At 41.7% G+C, this 9,513-nt stretch overlaps 1 protein-coding gene across 1 annotated transcript; it reads right to left on the bottom strand.

The window, feature by feature from the left end:
* Nucleotides 1–4,626: 4,626 nt before the first annotated feature.
* On the bottom strand, nt 4,627–7,457 carry LOC115462702 (oocyte zinc finger protein XlCOF6-like). Its single transcript, XM_030192728.1, has one exon. It carries the CDS (start codon nt 7,455–7,457, stop codon nt 5,001–5,003), a length of 2,457 nt encoding a protein of 818 aa, XP_030048588.1. The 3' UTR covers nt 4,627–5,000.
* Between the last annotated feature and the right edge of the window lie 2,056 nt (nt 7,458–9,513).

The raw sequence follows: 9,513 nt of genomic DNA, 5'->3' as shown, positions 1-9,513 counted from the left end.
GGTGCAGAAATGGACAATATGCATACATTTTAGCTTTTGTTGATGATCTGCTCATTGCAAGCGAAAGTGAGCAAGAGTACAAGGACATTGTAAAATATTTAAACCTGAATGTTGAGATAAAAGAACTTGGTAATGTGTCATACTATCTTGGTATAGAAATTGAGAAACAAAATGATGGTTCTTATCTTCTAAGCCAGAAGCAGAAAATAAATGAGCTTATTGAAAGTTTAGGTATGCAAGATGCCCAAGTTGTAAGCACTCCCATGATCACTGATTTTCTGAAGGATGAAACAGTAAGAGAACCTTTACCAGATAACATCCAATATAGATCAGCCATAGGTAAGCTTTTATATCTGACTACCACATACAGGGCTGATATAGCAAATGCAGTAGGAATTTTGAGCAGAAGGGTCAGCTCACCTACCAAATCAGATTGGACTGCAGTTAAAAGGATGGTAAGGTATTTAAAAGGTACCATTGATTGTAAATTAAAGATTTCAGCCAATAGTAATCCAAAACTAATATGTTACTGTGATTCAGATTGGGCAGGGGATCATTCTGATTATAAATCCACAAGTGGATATGTGTTTATGTATGGAAATGTACAAATTTCTTGGGCCAGTCATAAACAAAGTATTGTGAGTCTGTCTTCTAAAGAAGCTGAATATGTGGCTGTATCAGAAGCATGCAGAGAACTGATGTGGATTGAAAAACTTTTGCTGGATTTTGGAATAGATGAACAGAGACCAATCCAGATAATGGAAGATAATCAGAGCTGCATCAGACTGTCACAGAATGACAAGGTTCAGTCACGCACCAAGCACATCGCAACGAAATATCACAACGTGCGAGAGCTGGCGAAAGAAGGGGTTATCAGTCTACACTATTGTCACACCAGTGAGATGACAGCTGACATCATGACCAAACCGTTACCCAGAGAACGTTTTGAGAATCTGCGAATAAAGCTTGGACTTTGTATGAATTAATAATTGCATGACAGTTATGCATGAGAAGGGGTTTGTTGGAATAATGTATTGTGTTTTACATGCATTGTCTGTCAGCAATGTTTTTTTTTTTTTTCTCTGTGATTACTCTGTGACCTCTGATGTGAATTGCCTAGAGAGGTCACACCCAGTGTTGCCAGGTGGGCGGTTTTACCGCCCAATTGGGCGGTTTTCCGCGACCCGCCGCGGGAAATTTTTGCCCGCGGCGGGTTGCGGTTTTTTGGGCGGTTTTTTAGGCTTCCGGGCGGCTTTTTGATTTTTTTTGGCCACGGGGGGCGGGGTTAGTGACGTTTTTGGGCGGGGCCGATGACGTGGGAGGCGGGGCCGATGACGGGGAGGCGGGGCTGATGACGGGGAGGCGGGCCCGATGACGTGGGAGGCGGGCCCGATGACGTGGAGGCGGGGCCGGTGACGGCAGGGGCGGGGCCGGTGACGCGGGGGTGGGGGTGTCAGGGGCGGGGGTTTGTGTTTGGGCGGGTTTTGGGCTGGTTTCTGGCCCGGATTGGGCTGGAAAAAAAAATTCTACCTGGCAACCCTGGTCACACCCATGCAACTTCCTGTGGGTGTGGTTAGGAACAGCACATGGAGCTCAAAAGGTCTCTCCTAACCTGAGGATCTATGGTGTGAGCATCCATTACCATCTAAGCACATGGAAAGAGCTGATAATCCAAATGTATTGTATTATGTTATATAAGCCTGCCTGAATATCAATCTAACTAAAACTGTGAGTAAACAGATGTTTTGTTAATTCAACTTTAAAGTGACTCAGCAGTGAATTATTCTGGGGTGTATGTGAGAGAGATGAAGAAAAGAAATTAACATTTCTAAAGCTGAAGCTGTGTGTATAAAAATCTGCTAATTATTTACTACAAATAATCCAACATTTTTGGGTTTTTTTGGTCCATTTTTGAAAAAAAAAAACAAAAAACATTCAAGTGCAAAAGACACAAAAATCAAGCCATTGGGATGTAGGAGGAGCCAGCATTAATACACTGGTCCCCCTGACATCCAAGGACAGCAATAGGGCACCCTAGGGGGCACTGCAGTGGACTTTATTAAAATGCTCCCAGGTACATATCTCACCATTGCTCCCTTACCTTGTCTGCTGAGCCCCCCAAAACCCAGTATCTCCAACTGTACACCACTACCATAGCCCTTACGGGTGAAGGGGGCACTTATATGTGGGTACAGTGGGTTTCTGGTGAGTTTTGGAGGGCTCACAGTTTCCTCCACAAATGTAACAGGTAGGAGCCTGGACCCACCTGTCTGCAGTGCACTGCACCCACCACTAGACTACTCTAGGGACCTACATGCTGTTCTAAGGGACCTGAGTAACATCTGAGGCTGGTATAGAGGTTGGCAAGTAATGTTTTTCATCACATTTTTGGGGGGTGGGAGGGGGTTAGTGACCACTGGGGAGTAAGGAAAGGTCATCCCTGATTCCCTCCAGTGGTCACCTGGGAATTTAGGGCACCCTTTTGTGCCTTATTTGTTATAAAAACAGGTCTAGCTCAAAACGTCTTAGTCCTGGACGTTTTTGTTTTGTTCCATTATGGCTGAAAAACATCTAAGTCTTAGGAATGCCCGAGTACCACCCTGAACATGCCCCTGACAAGCGCCACGAGAGGACATGAAATGAAATTGAAGGGGGGCAGACTCAAGAAAAATGTCAGGAAGTATTTTTTCACAGAGAGAGTAGTGGATGCTTGGAATGCCCTCCCGCGGGAGGTGGTGGAAATGAAAACGGTAACAATTCAAACATGCGTGGGATAAACATAAAGGAATCCTGTTCAGAAGGAATGGATCCTAAGGAGCTTAGCCGAGATTGGGTGGCAGAGCCAGTGGCGGGAGGCGGGGATGGTGCTGGGCAGACTTATACTGTCTGTGCCCTGAAAAGGACAGGTACAAATCAAGGTAAGGTATACACAAAAAGTAGCACATACGAGTTTATCTTGTTGGGCAGACTGGATGGACCGTGCAGGTCTTTTTCTGCCATCATCTACTATGTTACTGTGTTCTGATGGACTTCAAAGAAAAACGTCTAAAAATAGGTTTCCAAAATACTGATTTGGACGGTTTCGTGAGAAAAAACATCCAAATGCTGCTTTATGCCACTTTTTAGATGTTTTTCTGTTTTGAAAATGAGCCCATTATTGTCATTATCATGAGCTCATTGTTTCATCTATACAGACCACATAACAATTTTTATTCCATTTTTTAAAATTTGACGACATACCTGTAACTCTGTTAGGACAAGAATTCAGTTTGTGGTAACTGGACATGTACCAACCGCTGGAAGCTAAATAAGAACAAAACAAAAATGGATCCCCCTAAAAATTGAATTCAGGTTTACAGCTCACTTTAGAAAACATGAACTTAAAATTAAAATCTCATCTGAAAATCCTGGTGGTTACAGAGGACAAGTTTTTGTCTACTGATATGCAGATACAGAAAATGATCAAAAGATTTTCTGGTTTCTTAGAAAATCGAGACATATCAGAAATTGTTTTGATCAGGACATTTTTAGATTAATAGTTCAGTCCTTGATTTTACCCACATATTGATTATTGCAATATTTTTATATGTCAGTTGTGGAATTAATGCAAAAAAAAAAGTTTACAATCATTACAAAATACGTTTGTTAGGCTGATTTTCTCAGCGTCAAAGTATGATAGGGTTAAACTGCTATATTTCAAGTTACACTGGCTCCCGAGGGTGAATTTTAAGTTACACATTTCTATTTTTATAATTATGGTGAGACTTCAGGTTAGATGAATAATCTGAAAGTTTCATCAAATCATAACAGGAAAGGGAATGGGATTTCATATACTGTCTTTCTGGGGTTACAATCAAAGGTCCCCTTTCACAAAGCCGAACAGCAATGCTGACACAGCCCAGTGAATAGACTGTGTCACTACTGCACCGCAAAGGGGGCCAAAGTGTTTTACATATTGTATACAGGTATTTATTTTGTTCCTGAGGCAGTGTGTGTGTGTGGGGGGGGGGGGGGGGGGGGGGGTAAGTAATCTGCCCAAAGTCACAAGGAGATGCAGTAGGAATCAAACCTAATTCCCCTGGTTATCAAGATGAGGAGAGATATGATTGAGGTCTACAAAATCCTGAGTGGTGTACAAGAAGTAGATCAATTTTTTTTACTCGTTCCAAAAGTACAAAGACTAGGGGACACTCAAGGAAGTTACATGGAAATAGAAATATTTTTTTTCACTCAACAAATAGTTAAGCTCTGGAGCTCTTTGCTGGAGGATGTGGTAACAGTGGTTAGCATATCTGGGTTTAAAAAATGTTTTGACAAGTTCTTGGAGGAAAAGTCCATAGTCTGCTATTGAGACAGGCATGGGGAAGCAACTGCTTGCCCTGGGATTTGTAGCGTGGAATGTTGCCACGATTTGGGTTTCAGTCAGGTACTTGTGACCTGGTTTGGCCACTGTTGGAAACAGAATACTGGGCTAGACCATAGGTCTGACCCAATATAGCTATTTTATGTCCTTCACTGTATAGGTTGGGGACAGCTAGGCCCTATCTTGAACTCTCCTACCCAAGTGCTAAAAAGATACTTTGCAAATGCTGGAACTTGCTACCTATACAACTGAGGAAGATTGATCATTATGGTTCATTTTGTAGCTTACTTAAAACATTTTAATTTTGAAATTGTGTAGTTTTTAATAGTTACATAATATGATGGTTGACCAATAAAACTGTTAATCCTGAGTATACCTAGTTCTTATTATTATTAAACAAACAACATATAAATGGTTTCACTCCTGTGTGAATTCTCTGGTGCACTGTGAGGCTTCCCTTCCAACTGAAGCTTTCACCACACTTTGCACATGTAAATGGTTTCACTGTGGTGTGGCCACTCTGATTCACTGAGAAGCTACCCTTCCAACTGAAGCTTTTACCACACTCTGCACTAATGGTTTCACACCTGTGTGGATTCTTTGGTGCACTGTACGACCAAAGCTTTTACCACACTCCCTACTTTTCCACTCTTTTGTGGGTTCTCTGATGCACTGCGAGATATGACTTATTTCTGAACCTTTTACCACATTCAGTACATGGAAATGGTTTTTCTCCTGTATGTCTTCTCTGGTGCACTATAAGGCGTGATTTCCACTTAAAGGTTTTCCCACACTCAGCACATGTAAATGATTTTAGTTCTGTGTGGAATCTTCGATGCACTGTGAAAGATGTTTTGTCACGGAAGCTTTTACCACATTTAGAACAAGCAAATAGTTTCTCATGTGTGTGGATTTTCTGGTGCACTAAGAGGCGTGATTTACAACCAAAGCTTTTCCCACACTCAGGACATGTAAATGGTTTTTCTCCCGTGTGGATTCTCTGGTGCATTAAGAGGCATGATTTCCACCTAAAGCTCTTCCCACACTCAGAACAAGTAAACGGTTTCTCTCCTGTGTGGATTCTCTGGTGCACTGTAAGGCGTGATTTCCGCCCAAAGCTTTTCCCACACTCAGCACATATAAATGGTTTTAGTCCTGTGTGGATTCTTCGATGCACTATGAAACATGTGTTGTCATAGAAGCTTTTACCACATTCAGAACATACAAATGGTTTCTCACCTGTGTGGAGTCTCTGGTGCACTAAGAGGCGTGGTTTATATCCAAAGCTTTTCCCACACTCAGGACATGTAAATGGTTTTTCTCCTGTGTGGATTCTTTGGTGCATTAAAAGGCATGATTTCCGCCCAAAGCTTTTCCCACACTCAGTACATGCAAATGGTTTCTCTCCTGTGTGGCTTCTCTGGTGTATTATAAGGCGTGATTTCCACCCAAACCTTTTCCCACACTCAGCACATGTAAATTGTTTTAGTCCTGTGTGGATTCTTTGATGCGCTGTGAAAGATGTTTTGTCACAGAAACTTTTACCACAGTCAGAACACGCAAATGGTTTTTCACCTGTGTGGATTCTCTGGTGTACTAAGAAGCGTGATTTCCACCCAAAGCTTTTTCCACATTCAGTACATGTAAATTGTTTTACTCCTGTGTGGATTCTCTGGTGCATTGTGAGGGACCTTTTGCCATTGAAGCTTTTATCGCATTCAAAACATGTAAATGGTTTCTCTTCCTTTTGGATTTTCTGGTGCACTGTGAGGAATGTCTCATCACTGATACACTTATTACGCTCAGAACATGTAAATGGTTTTTCTCCTGTGTGGATTCTCTGGTGTACTGTGAGGAGTGATTTTTGCCCAAAGCTTTTGCCACACTCAGCACATGTATAAGGTTTCACCCCTGTGTGAGTTCGCTGGTGCACTGTTAGGTTTACCTTCTGAGTAAAGCTTTTACCACACTCTGCACATGTAAATGGTTTCACTCCTGTGTGTATTCTCTGGTGTATTGTGAGATCTGTCCTCCGCCTAAAACTTTTACCACACTCAGGGCACATGTGGCATTTTACTGCCATATGGATTCTGTGTTGGACTGCAAAGCTATCCATCGTGATACTTTTACCGCATTTTTTATCTGTATCTGGTTTAACTACTGAATATTTTCCAAGATTTCTTTCCTGATGGACACTGCTAACACAGTCAGCATAAGGATGTAGTGTCTCCATTTTCTGAATTGTCTGGTAATTTGAAAGATTAAGTTTCCTACATAAGACTGTTTCAGAGTTAGCAGAAGAGACTGATTCCACACCAATATGAGTTTTTTTATGTTCCGTAAATGATTTCCAGTGACTGAAGCTTTCCTTACATTCTGTACCTAAAACTTGTTTCTCTCCTGGTTGAAATTCTCTATTTCTTGTGACATTTCCTTGGTGGTTATAATTTTCATCACTACTATGACATGAAAATACTCTCTCATTGGTACTGGGTTTCTGGTATTTTGCAATATTTGATTCAGTGCTAAAACGTTCCTCATATTCTGCACTTGTACACTTTCTAATTTCCTTCTTAATGTTCTGGTCCTGCATTAGCTCTTCCTTTCCAGTGAACCCTCTCTCACCCTCTGCACATGTAAAATAGGTCTCTCTTATGCATGGTTTCTGTGATCCTTGTAGGTCTCCCTTTTGAGTAGAGTTTTTTTCACTGTCTGTACAGTTACAAGATCTTGCTTCACAACCAGAGCTCTGCCATGATTTCAGAGCTACACAAGCCCCAAGAAATATCTTGCAAGCATCACATAAACATCTTTCATCTGTTGGCTGGAGTCTCTGCTCTTTCCCGGTAGGTGTGATATTACCGGTACTGTGCTCATGCACAGCTAAGCCTGTTGAATTTTTTTTCTGTTTATTTCCTGAGATCCATTGCTTTGTTCCCTTTTCTTCCCAGTCAGAACAGGAAGAAGTTTCTTCGTTTGCCGATAACCTCTTTTCCTCTTCAGGCTTCTTACTGAGCTTCCAGTGATTTAGCTCTATATTACTATAATTGAGATCATCTTTTTCTAGGTTAAAAAAAAAGTGAACATTAGGCATTATTGTAGAACAGTTTAACCAGTGCAGTAATACAATACCCCTCTGTAAATGTGCCACCCCCCCCCCCCCCTCTCTGCTAGGAATACAATATTTCCAAGCTGATCACTGCAAGAGATACAGATAAAACATAAAGACCACATTCAAGTCAATATTTTAAAGCACCTTTTCTGTCTTTCCATAGAAAAGCCATGCTGTACCGGGCCAAGCTCCATTGAGTCCAGCAAACAGTGGCTGGTCTGAGGCACCAGTGACCAGCAAATCCCCAAAAGTAAGTTTCTCATGGCTCATTTCCAGGGGTGAGCAATGGTTCTCCCAGGTCTACCTGGCTAAAACTCTTTATGAACTGTTCCTCCAAATTTGTCCAAACCTCTTCTGAATCCCTCTATATTAATTGCCTTGATTACATCTTCTAGTAACAGATTCCGCAGCTTAATTATGTGCTGCCTTTGAAACAAAAATTTTGATTTGATTTCAGTCTACTAATGCCACAGTGTTTTTTTGTGTCTGTATTGCTGTAAAGTTAGACATCTGTTCCAGATTTAACTATTCCACTCCATTCATGATTTCATAAAATTCTATCACATCCCCTCACAATCATCCTTTTGTTCACCCTCATTAAAATGCTAATTATTTGTGTAGTGAATAGTACAGGGTCACATCACAACTCAGCTCAGCCGGCTATTTCAGATTTCTTTTCATTTCTAAAGTTAGGTATTTCTTAATTTTATTTTGCATGCTACTCCCAAAGTCACAGATCACATAACAAGATTTCTTGCATATACTCAGCACAGGAAAAAAAATTCTGTTGTCATCTCAGTAACAGTGACACAAACTCCCTCCAGCACCAGATCCTCCTCCCTTTTACAACGCTGCACGGCAATGCCGACACAGTCCATTCACTTTGAATGGGCTGTGTCGGCATTACCACATCGGCAGCGGCAGCCGCTAGCATGGCTTTGTAAAAGGGGGAGGGGGGGGTGGGTGAAGCAAGAGTGCAGGAGTGGTTCGATTCCCACTGCAGCTCCTTGTGACTCTGGGCAAGTCACTCAACCCTCCATTGCCCCTGGTACAAAATAAGTACCTGAATATATGTAAACTGCTTTGAATGTAGTTGCAAAAACCTCAGAAAGGCGGTATATCAAGTCCCATTTCCCAACACAGAACTTTGCAAAAAATCACTCAGAAGCTGCCCAAGCAAATATCACCAACACCCTGAACCCAAACAACAGCCATCCTTCCTGCAGAATAGACACTCACCAAATACAGAATAAATGACCATAAAACAATGTTAATTATTATTATTTTACAACAGAGTTCGATTTAGCATCTAGAAATTTTACTATGTCTCGCTCAAAGCCAGGTTTTAAAGCTTATACAAAGTACACAAGAAAAATTTCTGCCATAGACCCTCACAGCTTGTGCTTACGCTGCTTAGGTCCGAACCATGACATGAAACTCTGTGATTGAAACTCTGTGAGAACTGTCTCAGCATGTCTTAAAACATTCTTGACATACGAACACCAAAGCTGAACGAATACCTCAGAACTTCAATTTCAGAAACTTCAACCACTAGCTCTGAGAAGAAAATTTATAAATCAAAGTGCTCATCTGCCAAGGTGATTTCAACTCCTTTTAACATCATGACATCGCCTACGCCTGCTCTCCCCCTTGCTAATATGTCCGGGGTCGGGTTTCTCAGCTGTTTACTCTGCCCCTTGCCTCTGTGCCCAGGGATCAAACGACAGCTTTTACACTGGAGAAGGACATTCTCGGCGCCGAGGCTGTGCAAGAGATAAGTACATAAGTATTGCCACCCTGGGACAGACCAAAGGTTCATCAAGCCCAGCACCCTGTTTCCAACAGTGTTCAATCCAGGTCACAAATACCTGGCAAGATCCTGAAAAAGTTCAATACATTTTATGCTGCTTATCCCAGAAATAAGCAATGGATTTTCCCCAACTCAATTTAATAATGGTCTATGGCCTTTTCCTTTAGGAAACTGTACAGACCTTTTTAAAACCCCGCTAAGCTAATCGCCTTTACCACATTCTCTGGC

The sequence above is a fragment of the Microcaecilia unicolor genome, chromosome 1 (genome assembly GCF_901765095.1).
Source record: "Microcaecilia unicolor chromosome 1, aMicUni1.1, whole genome shotgun sequence".
Taxonomy (NCBI): Eukaryota; Metazoa; Chordata; class Amphibia; order Gymnophiona; family Siphonopidae; genus Microcaecilia; species Microcaecilia unicolor.
This window is presented reverse-complemented; position numbering and strand designations above follow the sequence as displayed.